The sequence below is a fragment of the Hemiscyllium ocellatum genome, chromosome 12 (assembly GCF_020745735.1).
Source record: "Hemiscyllium ocellatum isolate sHemOce1 chromosome 12, sHemOce1.pat.X.cur, whole genome shotgun sequence".
In the NCBI taxonomy this organism is placed as follows: Eukaryota; Metazoa; Chordata; class Chondrichthyes; order Orectolobiformes; family Hemiscylliidae; genus Hemiscyllium; species Hemiscyllium ocellatum.
The window spans coordinates 69,243,132-69,268,089 of NC_083412.1; the positions used below are offsets into that span (position 1 = coordinate 69,243,132).

The window sequence follows — 24,958 nt, forward strand, 5'->3', positions numbered from 1 at the left end:
TTCACTATGCCTCAGTACACGTGACAATAAATTCAATTCAATAATATTTATGACCTTTTGGTGTTTGAGTTGTTCATTGTCCCTTGAGTTCTCTGCCTAGACATCCTCCAGAAGATTCTTCATGGTTAGCTCGAGCTATCTAAGCATTGGTCCAGAAAACAGCAAGCTGTATTGATGGCCAGGTATCTCATGTTCCCTTGATGACATCATGTCTAAATGTGTCACCGGTGTCACTGACAGACAGGACCTGAGGAAACCACCTGTGCACTACCAGCGAGCCCATAGGAATGCCTTGGCATTGACCAATTTAAGGGGACAGCTTGACTTATCCTGCTTGTCTATTATTCCTGATGGAATGAGATATATTGCACCATCCCAAAGGCTATAAGACCTATTTGAAGAGAATATTTTCCATGGATAGAATTCTGGGATTATTATTTGCTGGTAACAAACCACAATTTACCAACAAATAATTCCAACTGTTTGCAACCTCATATGGATTTGTCCATATTACAAATAAGTGAGGCATCCTCAAGCTGAGAAAACCCATGGTAGGGCAACATAACATAAAAGATCACCTGAGAAGGAATGAAGATTTTTATTTGGCCTTAATTAACTTTTGCTCTATCCCATTACAGAATGCCTTTTATCCATGACAGGTTTTGAAGGGTCACAATCATAACCAACTACCTTCACTTGCACATACACAACCACCAAATGTCACGGTTCAGATATGATGCAGCGTGACAAAGAGAAAAGTGTTGTAGGATAGACTAAGTCCACTCCTTCAGCTGGAGACAGAGCTCATGACCTGCACAAATTGAAAAGGAGGGGCCTAGGTCTGGTTCAGTGACCAGCAGTGAGAGGCCACCAATAGATTGCAACAAGAGAGAAATTACAAACTGCTATTTCCGGAGAAACCGAGATGCCTTGATGTCACAAAGGGAAAAGGAGCTGACAGGTGGATGGATTGGATAGTCTGATTCTCAAGGGATAACAGTGATAATGCAGCCACTAATACAGAACCAAGGAATGAGAACACATGGAGAAGAAATTTTTAAGTAAACAGACTCTCTACGATCTCCAAGGAACTCAATACATGTTTGAAGAAACAAAAACAGAAGATCCTGGAAAAGTTGAACTGGTCTGGCAGCATCTGTGAAGAGAAATCAAAGTTAACATTTCGAGTCCAGTGACCCTTTCTCAGAACAGGTAGAAGTGAGCTGTGTGGGGCTGGGGACCTTTCAACTTGGAAGCAGTGGAAGGTGATCACCAGATGAAATGAGATCAGTGATTAGAATAGATGTAATGGTCTGAGGTGCCAAGGTGGGGTCATGGTCCAGGGAAAGACAGAAGGAGCTATCAGAGAACTGGCACTCAGCCTCTGTAATGAAGAGGTCAGTATGCCAGACTACAACAGCATCCTTGTCAGCAGGCTTAATAAGAACACACTGAGTTCAACCTGTTTGTAAGGAGATAGATTGGATTGGATGGGGGGGGGAGGGAGGTGAGCACAGAGACATTGAAGTGACCAGTCTCACATTGACAGTTCTCAATGAGCAAATTGAGTGCAGACAAAAGGCCAGAGGGAAGGGTCCAGGTGGAGGAAGGTGTTGGAGCTGGGTGATGGGGTCTGTGGGATGAGGAGAGAACCAAAGTAATGGGCACAGAGGCAAAAGTGACAAAAGAAGAGTTCAACGTCATGATGTGCCCGAAATTCATTAAGGTGGGGATACGGAGGGATAATACTGAGACCTTTTGTGGGTACAGAACATTTAGCATTGGAGAGCAGTAAGTTAGGAGGGATGATAAATTCACAACAGGAGGTGGGGTTGGGAAGAAGATGGAGTCAGAGGGAAGGGGAGGAGAGGAAGGTTCCAGAGGGCCACGGGTATCTGTAAGTTATTGCATCTTGTGGGCCTTGATGCCTGAAAGGAAAAGAAAATGTTTCTTGTTAGCATGGCGAATAAGCCGGAGGTTGAAGTGGAACTGCGGAGTGGTGCAGCCCTGAGCTCCTTGGTGATGTTGGAGAGAGAGAGATTGAGATTGTGAATATGACACTGCACGGCTCTGACTGTGGATCTCAGAATACGGCAAGAGCAAGGTGTCTGTGCAACGTTGAACATATCGGAGATACATACCTGACGTGTGATGTAAGTGGGATATTAATATAAATTCCAATATTATTCCTTTAAACTTAGATTTTTGAAGCAGTGGCATGAGGGATTAATAACTAACGTGTAAGTTTTTCTGTATTGATGGTGATTGTTTTCAAACAACTTGGCAGACAAGTAGCTTCCTGGACTGAAAAGAGCTTTTGTTCACAATAGGAAAGTTTTATGACAGGTCAAGGCAAATTATTGTGCAATAAGTTCTTAGTTTGAAACTTCTGGACCTTGTTCTATTTGTGTTTAAGGAACTAAAAAGTTGGTTAAAAGAAACATTTTTAAAAAACCTTCAGTTCCACAGATGACTTGGGCCAAGTTGGATGTGTAAAGCAGTGCTCCTGAGAAAGAGAGAAGTCTGAAATTAGATTGCCTTTGAGGAAGGAGCTTCCAGAACTGTTTGGGTAAAACCTGAAGAGGTTTTTTGAAACTAAGAATATTTAAAGCAAGGTATATAAAAGTTCCAGGAAGAGGTTCTCAGATTTTCCAGACTGAGAGCTGAAACCACAGTTAAATTAAGTTTATCAAGGCTTTACAGAAAGCAATTTTTCCTCTGATGTAAGTACATATAAGAGGTTCTTCTGGGTACTGTGCGAGGGAGGGCTTGGTTATATTTTATCATTTGTTTCAAAACATTAAGTTTCTGCTATATGTAGATAGATTGATTTATTCTTTTTTGGCTTAATATCTCTTTGTTTGATTGTTAAACTAACCTGCAGCATTGTGTCCTTATATTTAAGTGAAGGACCATCTCGTTAAAACCAAACAAAACAAAATATGACCCATAATTTCAGTCTGGGATTTGAGTCTTTCAGTAATAGCATCAAGTGGGATCATAATAATTTGGGGCAATTCCTGAGATTTTTAAATCGACTGGATTTAAGAAAAATTTGAATGTCGTGGTTACAGAGTGGTGCTGTGACTAAAGCAGATGCATTGTGGTGATGTTTATTGCATGGAAATTTAAAGATGGCTTTGAATAATGCTAAGACTTTTCTGCAAGGCAATGATATAACAGTAGGTTATTTAAAAACTTTGACTAAAGCTCAATTTCCAAACCCATAACGACTTCCATGAACAAAGACAGCAGATACATGGAAACACATTCACTTATAAGTGCCCCTCCAAGCCACTTACCATCCTAAGTTGGAAATATATGACTATTCCTTCAGTGTGATTGGATCAAAATGTTAGAATTCACTCCCAAATAGCATTGTACATCTACCAATAGCACATGGACTGTAGTGGTTCAAGAAAGCAGCTCACCACCATCTTCTCAATGGCAACTTGGGATGGGTAATAAATACTGGCTGAGCCAGTGACATATCATCCTATGAGTGAATTAATTTAAAAAAGGAGGCCGTACGCAAATAAGTTGAAGGTAGAAGGAAAAGCAGTGTCTTGAAAGGATCCAATGTTTCATACAATAATTCGAATTGTACAAAGGGAAACCTGAACTCAAGAGTCACAGCTAGAATTAGCTAACAAACAGAAATTTTCAACTGGATTAAGAGTTAAAGAGAAATGAGAAGCCAAGAATAAGAGATGGAAACAAAAAATGGAGGGTAACGGAAAGAGAGGAAATAAAGAAGCAAAGGGCAATAGAATTAAAGAAAGGACTTAAACACCAAACAGATAAAGAAATTAGAGAATATGAGCTGATATTGATCAGGTGACTGTGCTGCAACTTCCCTGCTCCTGTGCCTCAGAAGCTCTCCTCATTCCCCCTGACTATCACATCCATTTAATTGCTCCATTTGCTACCCTCCAATCAGTGTTTATTGGCCCTGTGAGTTTGTGTTTCTCAGTGATTATAGGTTAATAATTTGGAGAGAGCTGAAGAAAGATTGGCTGCTCTCTAATTATTTGGCTTAAACCTGCCTCCTTTCTGATGTCTTATTTCAAACCTCCAGTTTTATTTTCCAGGGTTGTAAGTGAAATCATATTCACTCAGGATTCTCAATGAAAACTACTATGTCCCATTCATTTTGTGATATTCAATTTATTTAATTCTTTTGTTGCAGATTTCCCTATGCAGAACAGGCTGATTGTATATTAACGCACAGTGATCTTCCAGTATGGATGAACAAGTCACGAAAAAAAACGTTCGCCACATTTCCATATGTCATTCCTGTTTTATATTGCTGGTGATGGCTGTGATGCTGATTTTAATTCTGACTTTATATCATATAAAGGTAAGTGGAATGGTGTCATGACCTACTTTTGAGTAAACTTTTGCCAAGGTTCAAAACAGGATTGTTTAAAAATGGGATGGTTTGTCTCCCATGGATCACATGCTTCAGTTGCCAATATGATTGTTTATTTGTTTTCTCTTTAATATAGAGTTGAGGAAATTTGCCAGGTTGGGTCACATATTCTTGCTGCATTGTGAGAATGTGCCGGATCTTTGGCCACACTCTCTTTGGCCACTTGCTTGTCGGTGCTCCAAATTTATCTGGTGAGGCTATCTTGTTATTATCCCTCTCCTCTGCTTCTCAGTACTTGCAACAGGGAGATATAATAGCTTCAGTGGCTCATGGTCAATTGAACTCTGAACAGAATTGGTGTCCCCCTACTGAGTGAGAAATTATCAATAAGAAGAGTCTGTTTCAATTCATTGGCCCTGGTGATCTTTCATGCTACAATTAAAAAGCAAGTGATCAAATCCTTTTCATTCATTCATGGGACATGCTTGTCGATGAGAAAGCCAATGTTTTTTTTTAAAAGTTATTCATTTGTGGGATTGAGTGTCACTGGCCGGCCAGCATTTATTGCCTGTCCCTACTTGCCCTTGAGAAGGTGGTGGTGAGTTGCCTTCTTAAATTGCTGCAGTCCACCTGCTGTGGGTTGACCCACAATACCATAAAGGAGGGAATTCCAGGATTTCGACCCAGTGAGATTGAAAGAACGGTGATATATTTCCAAGCCAGGCTGGTTGGAGGGGAACTTGAAGCTAGTAGAATTCCCATATCTCTGCTGCCCTTATCCTTCTAGTTGGAAGTGATCGTGGGTTTGAAAGGTGTAGTCTGAGGATCTATGGTGAATTCTTACCATTGCAACTTGTAGATAGTACACACTGCTGCTACTGAGCATCTGTGGTAGGGAGAGTCAATGCTTGTGGATGAAGTGTCAATCAAGCAGGCTGCTTTGTCTTGGATGGTATCAAGCTTCTTGAGTGTTATTGGATCTGCACTGATCCAGGCAAGTGGGTAGTATTCCATCGCAGTCCCTTTCCATTTTACTCCTATCCAACACATTGTTTTCCATCCATAATTGCCCTCGAAAAAGAGTGATAATCTACTTTCTTCAGTTAGCTGCTGCAGTCCATTTGGTGGAGATGTACCTTAGGTAGCATGTCTGGTGGACCATCTCAATGCATTCAGGATAGTGTGTGACATTCTGGAGAACCTGGAGAGAGTAGTGTTCCTATGCAACCGGTTTAATTCAAGGTGGTTGCGGTTGGGGTTTTGGAGGGAAGTGTTGAATGGGTCTTGGTGAATTGGTGCAGTACATCATGCAGATGTACACATAGCAGTCAGATGTGCCAGAGTTGGAGGGAGTGATTATTGAAGATGCTGGATGAGTTCCTGGTTGAATAGGCTGCTTTGTTCTGGAGAACTGCTCTGAGATTTGCACCATATTTCTCATTATATCTTGGAGGTGGGGACAGGATTTGGGGACTCAGACAGAGAATTACACACCACAGAATTTTAACAAAATGCAAATAAAATTTAGGTGTTTCTTCTGGCTTTCTCTTCTTTTAGAAAAAATGCAATCAGAAAGACAGAGGTATTTTGAATCAAAGAACTAACGCTGTGCCAAGAGATTAAACTTCACAAATCCCCAGTCCTCCGGTCTGTCTTTAGTTTCAGCAAGTTCAAGCTGTTATTATTTCACGACTGGCAAAGTTCTTGGTGCTTATAAACATGGCTGACTGAAAATACTTCACATTGATAAGGATGCTTACAGAATCACAGAATCCCTGAAAGTGCAGAAAGAAGCCATTCAGTCCATTGATTTTGCAGCCCGCTCTGAGGAGCAACCTACCAGAGCCAGGCCCAAATCCTATCCCTGTAATCCTGCATTTCCCATGGCTGATCTACCTAGCTTACACATGTTTGGATTGTCGGAGAAACTAATGCATCCAGCAGAAACCCACTCAGACAGAGGGCAGAAATGCAAACACCACACAGACAGACAGCCAAAGCTGGGATTGAACCAAGATCCCTGGTATCATGAGGCAGCAGTGCTAAACACTGAGCCACCATGCCATTGTCTAAACATGAAACTGCTAAAGCTGTCAAGATTATGGATAGAGTTACAAAAACTGATTATGCTGGGATACATAGTTTGATAAGTAGTTGTAATATTGAGTACTTAGATCAAGTTTACTTAAACTTACCTGACCTGAAGAGAGTATTGTAATGAAGCCCTGTTTGTTCCTCATCTCAAGCCTCATGTGCTCTTCAAATATGAGCCATTGGACAGTGTTCAGGATTGGGAATTGAAACTGTTTCCACATTTTCCTCTCTCAATCTCAGTAATGCTGAGCCCAACTCTACACAGACGAGGAATTAAACTGGGAACTTCCCACAGAACACACCAGATGGCGTGCTTCTTTAAAGACCACAACTTCCCCTCCCACGTGGTCAATGATCCCCTCCAGTACATCACATCCACTTCCTACACCTCCACCCTCGAGTCCCACCCCTCCAACCGCAACAAGGACAGAAATCCCCCAGTCCTCACCTTCCAATCAACTAACATCCGTATACACCATATCATCCTCTTCCATTTTCACCACACACAAATGGATTCCACCAACAGACATATATTTCCCTCCCCACATCTATCCACTTTCCCCAAAGACTGTTCCATCCATGGCTCCCTTGTCAGGTCCATGCCCCCCACCACCCACCCTCCCCTCCCGGCACCTTCCCCTGCCACTACAGGAATTACAAAATCTGCGCTCACACCTCCCCCCTCACCTCTGTCCAAGGCCCCAAAAGATCCTTCTACATCCATCAGAGTTTTACCTGCACTTCCAGACATGTCACGTACTGTATCCATTGCTCCCGAAGTGGTCTCCTCTACACCGGGGAGACAGGATGCCTACTTGCAGATCTCTTCAAAGAACATCTCCAAGACGCCCTCATCAACTAACCTTACTGCCCTGGTGCCATTCACTTCAACACCCCCTCCCACAGTGCCGAGGACATGCAGGTCTTGGGCCTCCACCACTGCCACAACCAAACCTCCCAAGGCCACGAGGAAGAATGCCTCATCTTCCGCCTTGGGACCCTTCAACCTTATGGCATAATGTGGACTTCACCTGCTTCCTCATTTCCCCCCCCCCCCCCCCCCCCCCCCACCAACTTATCCCAGTTCCAACCATCCAACTCGGCACCGCCATCATGACTTGTCCATCTTGCTTCCAACCTCTCCGCTCCACCTTCCTCTCTGACCAATCAACATTACCCCCACCTGCATTGACCTATCGCACTCTCAGCCACCTTCCCCCCAGACCCCCCTGCTCCCTCCCCTCCCCCCCACGCCCCCATTTATCCCTCTACCCCCTCGGCTGACAAGCCTCATTCCTGATAAAGGACTTTTGCCTGAAATGTTGATTCTCCTGCTCCGCGGATGCTGCCTGACCTGCTGTGTTTCTCTCGTACCACACTCTCGACTGGCAACTTTCTTGGCCTGGTCTCCTTCAGGAGACGTTCACTGAGCTGTCTGGGAGTAGGTTTCTCAAGGCTTATTTCCTCTGCTAATCTGAGCTGCAGTCTGGAAATATAACTTATTTAATGCTTGCTGTTTCATTGAAATACATAACTCATTAATTTTGATGATGCAATTCCAAAGAATCCTGCGATCTGAACTGGATTTGTGATATTCTTACTTGACTGAAGGAGGGTGTTTGCTGGGAACCATGTGTGATGTGGCAATGGAAAAGATATGCATTAAAAATGTTTCTTTCTTTCATAGTATGATAAAACTCAGGTCATTGGATCTGAGCCCAAATGGAGAAGATATCCAGTTCCAAAGTTTAATCACACCATGAGGCAGAAAGTGGAGACAAGGAATCTCCATTGGACAGACAGGCTTATACAACATGGCTACCAGATTCACAGCTTCACCCCTGAAGAAAGGTCAGAGGGAACATTCCTTATGAAAATGATCGAATGGCCGAAACCCCCCAACTCTGCCATGTCCTTTCAGAAAAGCAGTGACCCATCACACAGTCACTTTGTAATTTTAAATTCTGCAAAGACTTTCTATGTGGGAGATCAGCTACAAGTGATGCTGCAGATGAGTGATTTTGAAGGTCACCCAAAGCGATATGGGGGTGACTATCTCCAAGCTCGGATCCACACCCCAGCTTTAAAAGCTGGTTCAGCAGGAACTATTATAGACAACCAAAATGGAACTTACTATATTAATTTTAACTTATCTTGGTCGGGGAGAGTTGAAGTTTCTGTTTTATTAGTTCATCCCAGTGAAGGGATCCAAGCACTTAAAAGACTACGTGAGAAACAGCCAGAGAGAGTGTATTTAAAAAGTACCTTCAAATATCAGGGTGTTTCAGAGACCACTGTGTGTAATCTATATTTGCCTCAAACTGAGCCACTCTGTAACTTTACTGATCTCAGGACTGGTGAGCCCTGGTTCTGTTACAAACCAAAGAAACTTCCCTGCTCTGCTCGTATCAACCATTTTAAAGGAGATTATGAGAAAAATCTCTTAACTGGAGAAGAGGACCATTATTTCCAAAGGTACGTCAATTAATGTTCTTTTATTTATAATTGTTTTCCCAACTTTCTTCCTGACTCAAATTATAATTATGACACCAAGTATAGAATGAAACTTCCCAACCGTGGAATATTATTTTAAAAATTGAACCTGATGTACTTTGTGGAACATAACTGTATTTACAACCTCTGTTGGTACATAAATTTGGAGATTTCATTAATTTAAGAATGTTCAGATGCATGTTCACTGTAAAAGCTGGAATAACAAGTTATCATAGAGCATCCTTCGAGAAAGTTGAGACATTCCCAATTATGGTGTTAAAATTGATTAACATCTAAGTCTTGGAGTGTTAATTGACTATGATACTTCCATGGGATGTCGGCATTTCTGTCATGTCCAACATTTAGTGGCAATCTCTAATTGCATTTGTGTTTTTGGGGATGAAGTTTTAAGATTTTGACCCAGTGATGATGAGGTAACAGGGATATACAGAATTGTACATGACTTGAATTTGTATCTGGTGACATTTAAATGAACCATTGTTTTTGTGGCTGTGATGTAGAGAAGCCAGTGTTGAATTGGGGTGGACAAAGTCAAAAGTCATAAGACATCAGGTCCAACAGATTTATTTGAAATCACAAGCTTTCAGAGCGCTGATCTGTGATGTGCAGAGAAGCAAGCAGCACAAAATTTATATGTGGAGAGATAATTTGGGCGGCACAGTAGCACAATGCTTAGCACTGCTGCCTCACAGCACCAGAGACCTGGGTTCAATTCCCGTCTTGGGCAACTGTCTGTGTGGAGTTTCCACATTCTCCCCGTGTCTGCGTGTGTTTCCTGCGGGTGTCCGGTTTCCTCCTACAGTCCAAAGATGTGCAGGTTAGGTGAATTGGCCATGCAAAATTGCTTGTAGTGTTAGGTGAAGGGGTAAATGTAGGGAATGGGTCTGGGTGGGTTGCTCTTTGGAGGGTTGGTGTGGACTTGTTGGGCCAAAGGGCCTGTTTCCACACTGTAAGTAATCTAATCTAATTGCAAGATAATGCCATGTAGTTAAGAGTGTCAAGAGGTAGTACCAGTGGTGTGAGTGGAGTGATGACAGGCTGAATAATAAGTCTCTGCAGGTGATCAAAAGTGTCAGATGGTGCGAGTAAAGTGTCAACAGCTAAATAGCAAATGAAAGTATGATCCATGATCTAATTAACTAAGGCAGTGAAATAATTACAAAAAAAATCAAAAATAAGATGGTGTTAGAGGAAAACCAAATGGCTGAAACTAACATCATAGGTATAACAGTCACATGACGAGAGTCTAACCAAAGTAGCAAGTAATCCAAAACTGTGCATCTAATTAATGTAGAAAGATTTTAACAAGTTACCAAGGTGATGGTATCAAAACAGAACCATTAGGAAGATTTTCCAAGCACAGAACAGTACAGTGGGATTACATGTAGAACAACATGAACCCAAGATCATGGCTGAGGCTGCCCTCCTGGGTAGGGAATCCGGCTATCAGTTTCTCCTTAGCAACTCTGCTTTGTAGTGTATCTCAAAGGCTGCCTTAGAGGATGTTTAGCTGAAGATCGGAGGCTGAATGTCCTTGACCACTGAAACTTTCCCCGAATGGGAGGGAGCATACCTGTCTGGCAATTCTTGTGTTGTGTCCATTCATCCATTGCCATAGAATGTGCTTTGTCTCACCAATATATCATGCCTTGGGGCATCTTTTCCTTCAGTTCATGAGGTAAACATTGGCTGAGTCACATGAGTATCTGCCATGTATGCAATGGCTGGTGTTCCCACATGTGATGGTAGTATCCATGCCGATGATCTGGCATATCTTGTAGAGGTTGCCACGGCAGGGTTGTGTGGTGGTCTCCTGAAGGCTGGGCATTTGGCTGTGAACGATGGTCTGTTTGAGGTTCAGCGGTTGTGTGAAGACGAGAAATGAAGGCTTAGGGTTGGCTTTGGTGAGATGTTGTCATCATCAATGACATGCTTAAGGCTGTGAAGATCATGATGTAGTTTCTCTGCTCCAGTGAAGTATTGGACTGTGAAGGGTAGTCTATCAGTTGTGTCCCCTTCTAAGAAGGTCATTGCAGTTTGTCACTGTAACATGTCAGAACTGATGATCGATAAGGTGAGCATCATATCCCATTCTCATGAGGGAGTCTTTCAGCATCTGTAGGTGTCCATCAAGTTCCTCCTCATCTGTGCAGATCTTGTGTATGTGCAGGACTTGCCCATAGGAGATGAGGTCTTTAACATGTTTCAGGTGAAAGCTGGAGAAGTGAAACGTTGTGAGGTTATCCATGGGCTTACTGTACACTGAGGTACTGATGTGTAGGTCCTTGATGGAGATGCATGTATCCACAAACGAAACCGATTCTGAAGAGTAGTCCATGGCAAGTTTGATGGGGGGATGAAACTTATTGATGTCATTGGGTAGTTGTTTCAGTGATTCCTCACTATCAATCCAAAGGAAGAAAATGTCATTGATGTGTCTAGAGTATAGCATTGGTTGGAGGTCCTGTGCATCAAAGAAGTCTTGCTCGAGCTTGTGCTTGAAAATGTTGGTGTATTGGGATAAAAATATGGTCCACATAGCTGTTCTATGTGTCTGGATGAAGAGCTGGTTGTCAAGGATGAAGACATTGTGGTCAAGGATGAAGCGGATGAGTTGTAGGACAGTACCTGGAGATTGACAGTTTGATTACTGAGGCTGTTGCAGCAATACCATTGTCTTGGGAATGCTGGTGGTGAGTGCTAAAATGCCCAATGTGATTAGGAATGTTCCTAGTTTGACGGGTCCGTGGGTGCTGAGTTTCTGTAAGAAATCTGCGGTGTTACGACAGAAGCTGAGGGTTTCTTGCACAATGGATTTCAGATGCCATCAACATAGCCAGAGAGGTTCTCACACAGGGTCCCCTTGCCTGATACGATGGGATGCCTGGGTGTGTTTGCTTTGTGTATTTTTGAAAGGCAGGAGAGATCTCCTATGTGAGAAGTATGCAGGGTGAGAGTGCATAGGACACTGAAAGTTTGGATCAAAGGTCTTGATTCAGTCTGTTGAATTGATGAGTGTGTTCTTTGGTTGGATTGGCAAGTAATTGTCTGCACTTCTCGGTGTTCAGCTGTTGATATGCTTCTTTGCAGGGGTCCGTTCTGTATGACAATGGCTCCTCCTTTGTCTGTTGGTTTGAGGACAATGTTGTGGTTGATCTTGAGAGGATAGAAGTCATTGCCTTGTGCCTGTGTGATGTTCTGTAAGTGTGCCTGACCATTATGTGCAATTGTCTCAGACACATCACTGCAATGTTAATGTTGAAATGTTGTAATGCTAACACCAAACTCAAGGTTTCTTTCTCAATCATGGATACTTCTGTTGATGAGTATTCAATTTTCTGGAAAAATACCCGATAAGTCTTTCTATCTAATCGTTGTCTTACTGTAAGAGTACAGCACTGACTCTGACATCACTCGCATCAATTGTCACTTTGAATATCTTCGTGTAATTAGGTGTGGCTAATACTGGGGCAGTTGTTAACACAGCTCTCACGCTGTCAAATGCCTTCTGACAGTCTGCACTGTCAATCCACTGAAATTTTCTACACTTTTTCAACAAGTCAGTAATTGGAGCAGCCACACTGTTAAAATTCAGTACAAAGCTCCGATAAAACACATTCAATCCCAGGAATCATAGTACTGCTCTCTTTATTGATGGTCTGGGAAATTTCCCAATAATCTTTGTTTTCACATTCCATGGGGTCATCTGTCCATGTCCAATAAGATGGCCCAGGAATGTGACTTGGACTTTTGCGAATTCACTTTAAGTGAGGTTGATTACCAAGTTTGCCTCCTGAAGTCGATTGAACAACTCCAATAAATGTTGCAAGTGTTTCTTCAATGTGTAACTAAAAATCACCAGCTTGTCAATGTATACCATACATTGTACAGATTGTTTAATCCAGAAATGACTTTATTCGTTAGTCTTTGAAATGTGGCTGCCGCACGTTTCAGACCAAATGGCATGACTTTAAACTGATACGGTCCATTCAAAATTCTCATAGCTCTTCCAGATAAAGCTACCTGCCAGTGTCCTCTGAGTAATTCCAACTTAGAAATATAATTTGCTTTAAAAATATAATAACCTTCTCAATACAGTCTTCCAAATTAGGAATAGGATAGGAATCAAACTTTGTGACTACATGGTCTTTGCGATAGTTCACACATAATCATTGGGTACCATTTGATTTTGCCACCACTACAATGGGTGAGCTCCAGTCACTGCAACTCACTTTGATAATGTTGCCTTTGAGCATGTGTTCAATCTCTTTTTGAACGTGTGCCAACTTTAGAGTGTTAAGTCTAAAGGATGTTGTTAATTGGAATAACATTTCCTATATCCGCATCATATGTCATTAGCTTAGTACTTACCAGCTTACTCCTACTTATCTCCCCTTGCGAAGTAATAAGTCTTTCAGGTCATTTTCTCTGGAAGGTAACTCAATTTATCCCAATTTTTGAGAACTTCCACATTGTCTAATTTAATTTGAGGAATGTCCAATTCAGAATCCTCTGAACTTGGTTCTTCACTCTGTGTTGTAACCAATAACACATTCTCCTTTTTACTTTCCCTCCTTATCAAACTACCTTTTGAGCATATTCACATGACACACTCTGTGACATTTCTTTCTATCTGGTGTTCTTATCATATAATTCACCTCATTCAATCTCCTTTTGATTTGTTAAAGTCCACTAAATCTTTCTTTTAAAGGTTCACCTGTCACTGTAAGTAACACTAACACTTTATCTCCATTAGCAAGTTTGGGAATTTCTGAATTCTTGTCTGTTTTTTGTTCCTTCATATACTGTGCTACTTATAAATGCTGTCCAGCTAACTCTCCTGTTCCATTTAGTCTTGGCCTAGAATTTGACTGGGTCCAAAAATGTGGTCTCTGAACTGTGACTCACCAATTTCTCCATAATTAATTTCAGTGGTCCTCTCATCACATGCCCAAAAATGAACTCAAATGGATTAAATTTGGTCAATTCATTTGGTGCATCTCTAATTGCAAAGAGTATATATGGAATTCCTTTATCCTCATCATCTGGATAGACTTCACTATAAGCCCTCGACATGGTCTTGGAATTTTAATGCCAGTGTGCCAATGCCCCCTCTGATTCTAGATGGTGTGCAGTGGATTTGAATTGTTTTATTCCTAAGATGTTTATAATTTGCCAGAATAATTTCAGTGTAAAATTTGACCCTTGATCTGATTGTATTTCTGTGGGTAGTCCATATCTAGTGGAAAATTAGAGTAATCCTTCTACAATCCTTTTGGCTGTGATGTTGCTTAATAGAATAGCCTCTCAAAATCCCGTGGATGTATCCATTATTGTCAGCAAATACTCATTCCCACTTTTGGTTTTAGGTAAGGGTCCTATACAATCAATTAAAACTCTTGTAAGAGCTTTCTTAAATGCAGGAATGGATATTAAAGATGTTGGTTTTATCACTGCATGAGGTTTTCCAATTACCTGACAGTTATGAAATGTCCAGAAAAGTTCAACTACATCCTTACGCGGTCCAAATCAGTGAAATTGTTTTTGTATTTTGGCTTGAATTTTCCTTCCTACTCTCTACTTGCTGCAAAAACTTCTTTTCTATAACCCACTGGTTAAAAAAAAGTCTTTCTGCCCATTTCTTGTCTACCTCAATATGTGATAGTCTCCATTTTCTCATTAAGACATCATTTTAAAGATAGCAACATTCTGGGATGCACTCAGATTCCTCTTCTGTGTATGCTTTTCGATACAATTGTTTTCATTTGTAATTCAGCTAATTGCTCTGAACAAAAAATATCCACTTTATCCTCCACCTGTTCTTGTTTGGTTTCAATTATTTGATCAAACATGGTCTCTGATAATTCCACTTCCACTTCCTTACCTTGATTCTTTTACCATGATATACTTTCTGTAATGCTTCAGCTGTCTGATTTTCCACTGGCTTTTCAACCACTCCTACCTGTGTTCCAGCTAAATAATTACCCAGGACAAATTACATTTTTGAAGCTGAGAGTGCATCCTGTACTCTTGCCATCACTTAGAATGTAGAACAGTACAGTCCAGGCCCTTTAGTACAGTACAGACCTTTTACCCTACTCTAAATTAAACTAACCTACATACCTTTCATTACACTATCATCCATGTGCCTATCTAAGACTTGCTTAAATGTCCTTAGTGTATCTGACTCTACTATCATTGCTAACAGTGAATTCCACACACACTCTCTGTGGAAAGAACCGATATCTGATATTTCCCACAAACCTTCCGCTAATTATGGCCACTTGTGATAGCCATTTCTGCCCAAAGAAAAGGTCTCTGGCTGTCTCTCGTCATCTTGTACAGTTCTATCAAGTCACCTCTCCTCCTTCTTCACTCCAATGAGAAAAACCCTCAACCTTTCCTCATAAGACATGCCCTCTAGTTCAGGCAGCATCCTGGTAAATCTCCTCTGTATCCTCTTTAAAGCTTCCACATCCTTCCTATAATGAGGTAACCAGAACTGAACACAATATTCCAAGTGAGGTCTAACCAGAGCTTTATAGAGCAGCATAACCTTGCAGCTCTTAAACTCAATCCCGCTGCTAATGAAAGCCAACACACCATACACCTTCTTAACAACTCTATCAACTTCAGTGGCAACTTTGAGGGATCTATGGATGTGGACCCCAAGATCCCTCTGTTCCTCCACACTGCCAAGAATCCTGCCTTTAACCCTGTAATCTGCATTCAAATTTGACCCAAAATGAATCACTTCACACTTTTTTCAGACTGAACTTCATCTGACACTTCTCAGCCTAGCTCTGCATCCTGTCAATGTCTCTCCGCAGCCAACAACAGCCCTCCACACTATCTACAAGTCTGCCAAACTTCATGTCATCAGCAAACTTACTAACCCACCTTTCCACTTCCCCATCCAAGTCATTTATAAACATTACAAAGAACAGAGGTCCCAGAACTAATCTTTGCGGAACACCGCTGGTCACCAAGCTCCAGGTTGAATTCTGTTCCTCTACTACCACCCTCTGTCTTCTATGGGTCATCCAATTCTGTATTCAGACAGCCAGATTTCCCTGTATCCCAAATCTCCTTACTTTCTGAATGAGCCTATAATGAGTAACCTTATCAAATGCATTGCTAAAATCAATGATTTAGAGATGCCAGTGTTGGACTGGGGTGTACAGAAATAAAAATCACATAATACCAGGTTACAGTCCAACAGGTTTAATTGGAAGCACTAGCTTTCGGAACGACTCTCCTTCATCAGGTGGTTGTGATGCTCCGAAAGCTAATGCTTCCAATTAAACCTGTTGGACTATAACCTGGTGTTGTGTGACTTTTTGCTAAAATCGATGTACACCATATCCACTGTTCTACCTTTATCAATGTGATTTGTCACATCCTCAAAGAATTCAATAAGGCTTGTGAAGCCAGACCTGCCCTCACAAAGCCACGCTAACTATGACTTTCAAGTAATCATAAATTCTGTCTCTCAGAATCCTCTCCTATAATTTGCCCACCACCGATGTAAGACTGACTGGTCTGTAATTCCCAGGATTAACCCTATTCCTTTTCTTGAACATGGGAATGACATTTGCCACTCTCCAGTCATCTGGTGCTAGTCCAGTGGACAGGGAAGATGAAAAGATCATCACCAAAGGCAAAGCAATCTCTTCCCTCGCTTCCTGTAGTAACCTCAGCTATATTCCATCTAGACCAGAAGATTTATCTATCCTTGTGTTTTTCAAACTTTCCAGCACATCCTCCTTCCTAACATTAACCTGTTTGAACATAATTAGCCTCTTTCACTCTGTCCTCACAAATGACAAAGTTCCTCTCACTAGTGAATGGTGAAACAAAATAAAGGCCTCCTCTACCTCCTACGACTCCAGGCACATGTTTCCTCCGCCATCCTGATCAGCTCTACCCTCCCTCTGGCCATCCTTTTGTTTCTCACATAAATGTAGAATGCCTAGGGTTTTCCTTAATCCTTCTCACCAAGGCTTTCACATGCCCCCTTCGAACTCTCCAATGTCCATTCTTCAGTTCCTTCCTGGCTACTTTGTAACCTTCTAGAGCCTTGTCTGATCCTTGCTTCCTCAACCTTTAAGTAAGTTTCCTTCTTCCTCTTGACTAGATGTTCCACATCCCTTGTCACCCAAGATTCCTTCACTCTACCATCCCTTCCTTGCCTCAGAGCTGGACAGTTTGTCCCACTATCAGTAAGTGCTTCCAAACCAACCTCCACATTTCTGTAGTGCATTTCCCTGAGAACATCAGTTCCCAATTTATGCTCCACAGTTCCTGCTTAATAGGATTGTAATTCCCCCTCCCCCAATTAAATACTTTTCCATACCATCTGCTCCTTTCTCTCTCCATGACTATAGTAAAGGTTAGGGAGTTGTGATCATTATCCACATTTCACTGGACACTCCAACCTCACTTTACATAATAGATCACTTCTCATTTCACCATCGATCCCACATATAACCACTTTTTCTGGCAATAGTCCTTCTGAATGACACACATCTCCTCCTCTCTCAACATCAGATACATGTTCACGTATCTCTTAAAATTGTAATTTCTTTACCTGTGCCTCCTGGCATATGGAAGTAAACCTTATTCTCATGAGTGAATGGTTTAATAAGATCTGGCACTTGCTTCTCAACCAACTTTCGACTGGGTTGTACATTCTGGTGCAGCGTTTTAGCTTCCACTGTGCTTTGCTTTACCACTTCAACAAAAATCACAGCTTATTCTGTTTTCACACGTCTGATTTCCCAGTCCTTCTTCTAAACACCAACACTCAAACTTCATGTGGTCTACTTTATTACAGTGAAACCACCTGAGCCTTTTTACTTCACGTTCCCCTCCGTAATATTCCTTTTCATCCTGTGATAAATTATCTTCAATGAGATCTCCCTTTCCCTGACCACATGTGGATTTCTCTTTTCCCCAATTTCTATCCCTCACAGATTGAAATTGATAGCAAGTTCTGAGAAGATTTGTAGCTCAGGTCGAGCTTCTGGATGTAGGTTTGCTCACTGAGCTGCAAGGTTCGTTTTGAGATGTTTCGTCACTGTACTAGCTAGTATCTTCAGTGAGGCGAAAGTGAGGACTGCAGATGCTGGAGATCAGAATCTGGAAAAGCACAGCAGGTCAGGCAGCATCCGAGGAGCAGTGAGTCTTTTCAGTGAGCCTCTGAATGAAGCACCAGTGGTGTAGCCCACTTTCTATTTATATGTTTGAGTTTTCTTGGGTTGGTGATGTCATTTCCTGTTCCTTTACTCAAGGGGTGGTAAATGGAATCAAAAATGTGTTTGTTGATCGAGTTCCAATCGAGTTCGGATTGGAATGCCATGCTTCTAAGAATCCTCGTGCATGTCTCTGTTGGCTTTCCTAAGATGAACCACCGATGTTTCATTCGGAGGCTCACTGAAGATGTCACCTAGTATGGTGATGAAAGATCTGAAAGCAAATCTTCCAGCTCAGTGAGCAAACCTACATCCAGCTTAAAATTGATGTCAGAAGCCAAACTTTGATTTATGAACCAACTCATAGTCATTTGCCATTTCAGCTATGAATCTTGCTGTTTTAACTCTCTGCTCTTCCACATGAATTCTCACTACTTCAGGAACTCCTGCAAAATAATCTTCTCTCTCAGGTTATCCTATGTTTGATCTATTTTCAATGCCCTTATCCACCTCTCAAATTACTTTGCCTGATCCTTCCAAAGCTGAAAATGTGTTGCTGGAAAAGCGCAGCAGGTCAGGTCAGCGCTTCCTGACCTGCTGCGCTTTTCCAGCAACACATTTTCAGCTCTGATCTCCAGCATCTGCAGTCCTCACTTTCTCCTGATCCTTCCAAACTCAATGCTTAACTTGGGTTCTTCCTTATATTCCTGAAGTGTTATCGTAGGCCTCTGGTACTAGCTCATAGACATTAAAAATGGTATTTTTCAATTCATTATACTTCCCAGGTACCTCTGCTGATAGTGATGCAAATACCTCGGTAGCTACACCTACCAATTTTGTTTGATTCAATAATATCACATGGTCACCTGCCATTTAATATGTTTAGCCACTTTCTCAAATGAAATGAAAAAGGTTTCTTCATCTTTCTGCTCATATTTAAAAAATGCTTGGACATATTTAAAAATATTCCCACCAGGACTTTGGCTATGATGGGTTTGCTCATCATCAACTCCGGAAACTCCGCACTGCCCGGTTCTCCTTCCCAAGATCCACAAGCCTGACCACCCTGGCTGACCCATTGTCTCAGCATGCTCCTGCCCCACTGAACTCATCTCTACCTACCTCAACACGGTCCTATCCCCCCTAGTCCAGGAACTCCCTACATACGTTCGAGACACCACCCACACCCTCCACCTCCTCCAAGATTTCCGTTTCCCCGGCCCCCAATGCCTCATCTTCACCATGGATATCCAATCCCTCTACACCTCCATCCGACATGAACAGGGCCTCCAAACCATCCGTCTTTTCCTCTCCAGACGTCTCCAACAGTACCCTTCCACCGACACTCTCATTCGTTTGGCCGAACTAGTCCTCACCCTTAACAATTTCTCCTTTGAATCCTCCCACTTCCTCCGGACCAAAGGGGTAGCCATGGGCACACGTTTGGGCCCCAGCTATGCCTGTCTCTTTGTTGGCTACATAGAACAGTTGATCTTCCGTAATTATACAGGAACCACTCCCCACCTCTTCCTCCGCTACATTGATGACTGCATTGGCGCCACCTCGTGCTCCTGCAAGGAGGTTGAGCAATTCATCAACTTCACCATCACATTCCACTCTGACCTTAAATTTACCTGGTCCATCTCTGACACCTCCCTCCCCTTCCTGGACCTCTCCAGCTCCATTAATGACGATCAACTTGACACTGACATTTTTTACAAACCCATCGACTCCCACAGCTACCTGGATTACACCTCTTCCCACCCTACCTCTTGCAAAAATGCCATCCCGTATTCCCAATTCCTCCTCCTCCGCCGTATCTGCTCCCAGGAGGACCAGTTCCACCATAGAACACACCAGATGGCCTCCTTCTTTAGAGACCGCAATTTCCGTTCCCACGTGGTTAAAGATGCCCTCCAACGCATCTCGTCCACATCCCGCACCTCCGCCCTCAGACCACACCCCTCCAACCATAACAAGGACAGAATGCCCCTGGTGCTCACCTTCCACCCTACAAACCTTCGCACAAACCAAATCATCCGCCGACATTTCCGCCACCTCCAAAAAGACCCCACCACCAGGGATATATTTCCCTCCCCACTCCTTCCCGCCTTCCGCAAAGACCGTTCCCTCCGTGACTACCTGGTCAGGTCCGCGCTCCCCTACAACCCACTCTCCCATCCTGGCACTTGCCCCTGCCACCGCAGGAACTGTAAAACTTGTGCCCACACCTCCTCCCTCACCTCTATCCAACACCCTAAAGGAGCCTTCCACATCCATCAAAGTTTTATCTGCACATCCACTAATATGATTTATTGTATCCATTGGTCCTGATTTTAGGAGACTGGGCGCCTCCTAGCAGAGCGTTTTAGGGAACATCTCCGGGACACCCACACCAATCAACCACACCGCCCCGTGGCCCAACATTTGAACTCCCCCTCGCACTCTGCCGAGGACATGGAGGTCCAGGGCCTCCTTCACCGCCACTCCCTCACCACCAGATGCCTGGAGGAAGAACGCCTCACCTTCCACCTCGGAACACTTCAACCCCAGGGCATCAATGTGGACTTCAACAGTTTCCTCATTTCCCCTTCCCCCACCTCACCCTAGTTCCAAACTTCCAGCTCAGCACTGTCCCCATGACTTGTCCGGACTTGTCCTACCTGCCTATCTTCTTTTCCACCTATCCAGTCCACCCTCTCCTCCCTGACCTATCACCTTCATCCCCTCCCCCACTCACCCATTGTACTCTATGCTACTTTCTCCCCACCTCCACCCTCCTCTAGCTTATCTCTCCACCCTTCAGGCTCACTGCCTTTATTCCTGATGAAGGGCTTTTCCCCGAAACGTTGATTTCGCTGCACTTTGGATGCTGCCTGAACTGCTGTGCTCTTCCAGCGCCACTAATCCAGAATCCTTCTCACTATGCCAACCTTCTACCTTCACTTCCCCCCTTTCAAGTGGACATTCCCATCTAATTGCCAACTTCTGAAGTTCAAACTCTCTCTCTTTCTACTTTTCTTCTCTCTCTTTCTTCTACTGGGGCTTTCATCTCCTTTCCTTTTTCCTCTGCTTTTAATTATAATTCAAACTGTTTCATTTCCTTTCCATGTTCAAGTTGCTTCATCTACAAATGAAGTCTAGCCATTTCCAAAGATTCCAATGGTATTTCCAGCAAAATTAAACGTTGCTGCAATTACCTCCCCTTCTCTCACAGACAAAGGCAATCCCTAATCCAGCCCATTTTCCCATTCCAGCTACTTTACCTTGCTCACTTTATGTAAAATTCCTGAAGTCACTTTTTCCGCCCCTGGAAAACTCTTAGTGACTGAAAGAGCCATTACCACACGAGGTACACCCTGGTAAACCAATCCAATTCAACACCCGAAACAAAAGACACTCGCCACCTTTATGTCCACCAATCCTGAACCCGACTTGAAAGATTTTGATTCCGACTAGACTCCCCAATTTGTTATGAACCAGACCAGCCCTCCTCAAAATGAGAAGATAGCATAGACCCTAACATTTTTTTATTTTAAAGGTAGCTGTGCAATGCAAGTTCCAGATGTGATGTGACACTTGACATTAAGCAAAACAATTTATTTAAACACTATAATATCTGAACAAAAGAAAGAGGAATTTATATTATCTTAACTATTGGAAACCTTAATGGAATAACAGATACTATTACTAATTAACTGTTCCAATAAAGTAACATCCCATAAACATGCTCCTGGGAAAAAGGTCAGTTCAGTCACAGAGCTTATATGCAGTTCTCCAATCCAGGAGAAAACAACACCAAGAGAGATTTCAGAGATAGAAGCAGCTAGGAATCATTTACTGAGGCTTTCAACTCCTCTGGGACCCGAACAGCTTCTGATGCTACAGCTAAAATGAAATGAGAAAGGCTGGTGGTCTATGAGAGCTGTCCATTCCCTTTCCATTGTTACAATTGTCTTCAAAAAACCTAAAGGCCTCCTTTAGACCAAAAAAAGTTATTTATTTAAGCTGTTGCCTGTAGTCAGTTCAGAATCTGTGTCTTTATAACCTTTCTTTAATAAAAACCCAGGATGTAATAACCTTTTTAATGTGACAACATTGTCACATATTGTTCTAGGTGCAACCATCTTTAACTGCTTCATCAATGGCCCTCTCTCATAAGATCAGTAGTGGGGATGTTTGCTGATGAATGCACAACTCCATGACTCCTCATACACTGAAGTAGTCCATGTCCATCTGCAGCAAGACCTGGCTTGGGTTGATAAAGTGGCAGATGATATTTTTGTCATAAAAGTACCAGACAAAACACTATATCTAATAATCCAGAATCTAATCATTGTCTCTGGATGTTCAATGACATAACTGTTATTGATTCTCCACTATCAAAATTCAAGGATGGGGATGTGGAGTTGCTACTCATCAGAAATTGAATTAGAGCAGCCATATATATACATTGGCAATAAGAGCAAGTGAGAGGCTAGAAATTCTGTGGTGTGTAACATTCTGTCTTCCCAATGCCTGACCATCATCTATAAGATGGTGACTTGCTTGGACGGGTGAAACTCCAACACTGCTCAAGAAACTTGACACCATCTAGAACAAAGTAGCTTGCTTGATTGGCACCACATCCACCACCTTCAATGCCACAGAGTGGCAGCAGTGTGTGCCATCTACAAGATGCATTACAGAAACTCACCATAACTTTTTCAACAGTGTCTTTCTAACCCAAGAACTCTGCCATCTAGAAGGTCAGCTGATGCATGGTGCATGGGAACAACACGACCTGCAAGTTCAACTCAAAGCCACATATTATCCTGACTTGGAATTATATACCTTCACTGTCTTTCACTAGGAGCTCCCTTCCTAACAGCACTGTGTATGTCTCTATACCTCAAGGACAGTAGCCTTTCAAGAAGGCAGTTCACCACTACCTGCTTCTGGTGTAATTTCAATGGAATAATGAATGCTGCTCTCACCAAGTGATGTACAAGCACCCATGTAACGGGTTAAAACAATCCTTCCTAAAGTACATTGAGAGTCAGATGCAATATTTTAATCCTGTATAACCAGAGTTTTGTACAGCTTCAGCATAACTTGCATTCTTTTGTGCTCAACACTTCTACCTGTGAAGTCCAAGGTCCCATTCATGTTGCTAATCAAAATCTCACTCTGCTTTTTCATCTCAAAAGATCTGTGCAAATGCACTCCCATATTTCTCAGTCCATTAATGTTCTTTAGAACCGTGCCATTTAGTCCATGTTGTCTTTTCCCATTCCTTCTGCTAAAATGCATTACTTAAACATGTCTCTTTTAAATTACATCTGACACTTGACTGCTCATTTTGCTTCAAGATTAGGGTGCTGAAAAAGCACAGCAGGTCAGGCAGCATCCAAGGAGCAGGAAAATCAATGTTTTGGGCAAAAGCTCTTCATCAGGAATGATGAAGGGCTTTTGTCTGAAACGTCAATTTTCCTGTTTGTCAGATGCTGCCTGACCTGCTGTGCTTTTCCAGTACCACTCTAACCTTGACTTTAATCTCCAGCATCTGCAGTACCCACCTCTGCCTTGCTCATTTTGCTTGTCTATTTTTGTCCTGTCATATTTATTGTTATCCTCACTGTCAAAGAATCATAGATAATGTACAGCACAGTAACAGATCCTTCAGTCCCACAAATCCATGCTGATCAGATATCCTAAAAAAATCTTTTCCCACTTGCCAGAATTTGGCCTATATCCCTCTAAACCCTTCCTTCTCATACACCCATCTAGATGCCTTTTAAATGTTGTCATTATATCAACCTCCATCACTTCCTCTGGCAGTTCATTCCAAAAATGCACCACCCACTGTGAGACCAGAAATGTGTGCAGTATTCCATACAAAGTGGCCTAACCAATGCTCTGTACAGCCACTACATGACCTCCCAACTCCTATACTCAATGTACTGACTAATAATGGCAAGTGTATCAAGTGCCTTCCTCACTCCCTTAGTTTGTTGGCAAATGTTGAAATCTTGCCTTCTATTCCAGTATCCAAGTCTTTCATGCTTGTGTATCAAGAAAAGCAGTTGTCCTAGCACTTGCTGTTCAAGGACACAAATATTTCCTAATATTCATTCTTAAAAAAAAACCAAACATTTGCTTTGACTCATGATTTATTATCCTGAAACAATTTTGAATCCAAGCTGACCTTAACCCTCCTGCCCTGTTCTGTTGGCCTTAATTTTGAGACCCAATTTTAATGTGGCACTTTGTCAAGGGATTATTCACACTCCATAGTGACAACGTGCATTATTTCGCCTTTATTAACTTTTACTGTTGCTCCATTTAAAAATAAACGAATTAGTGAACAAACCTGTGCTGTCTCCCCTTTTTACCTCAAAATATTGCTCTTAAAAACCTACCCACTACTGATGTTAAACTGACTGATCTGCAGTTACTGGGAGTTTTCTGAAACTCTTTCTTATTACTTTCTAACCCTCTGGTCACTCAGAAGAATCTCAGAAGAAAAGGAAGCCTTCATCTATATCCACCCCAATGTCCTTTAGTAACCTGGTACACGGGGCTCCTGGATCAGGTAAGTTTATTGACTTGAAGCACACTCGGTGTTTACAGTTCATCCTTTGTGTCAATATTTCACTCCATCCATTAGCTCTGCAACCTCTACTTCTACTAAAATGCTGTCAGCTTGCTCTTCCTTGGAAAATGTTGGACAATATCCCTTTGAATATTCTTGTGTTATCTAAATGTAATACAACTGAGTTATATCAATCCCATTTACTTGAAG

The 24,958-nt window shown here is 42.3% G+C and overlaps 1 protein-coding gene across 1 annotated transcript in view; it reads left to right on the plus strand.

The window, feature by feature from the left end:
• Positions 1-1,959: 1,959 nt before the first annotated feature.
• Positions 1,960-24,958, plus strand: part of LOC132820607 (NXPE family member 3-like) — a 57,593-nt gene continuing 34,594 nt past the window's right edge. The window contains exons 1-2 of the mRNA XM_060832811.1: positions 1,960-2,019; positions 8,154-8,941. Of these exons, the coding sequence (XP_060688794.1) occupies positions 1,960-2,019; positions 8,154-8,941 (848 nt within the window). The remainder of the gene's footprint in view (positions 2,020-8,153; positions 8,942-24,958) is intronic.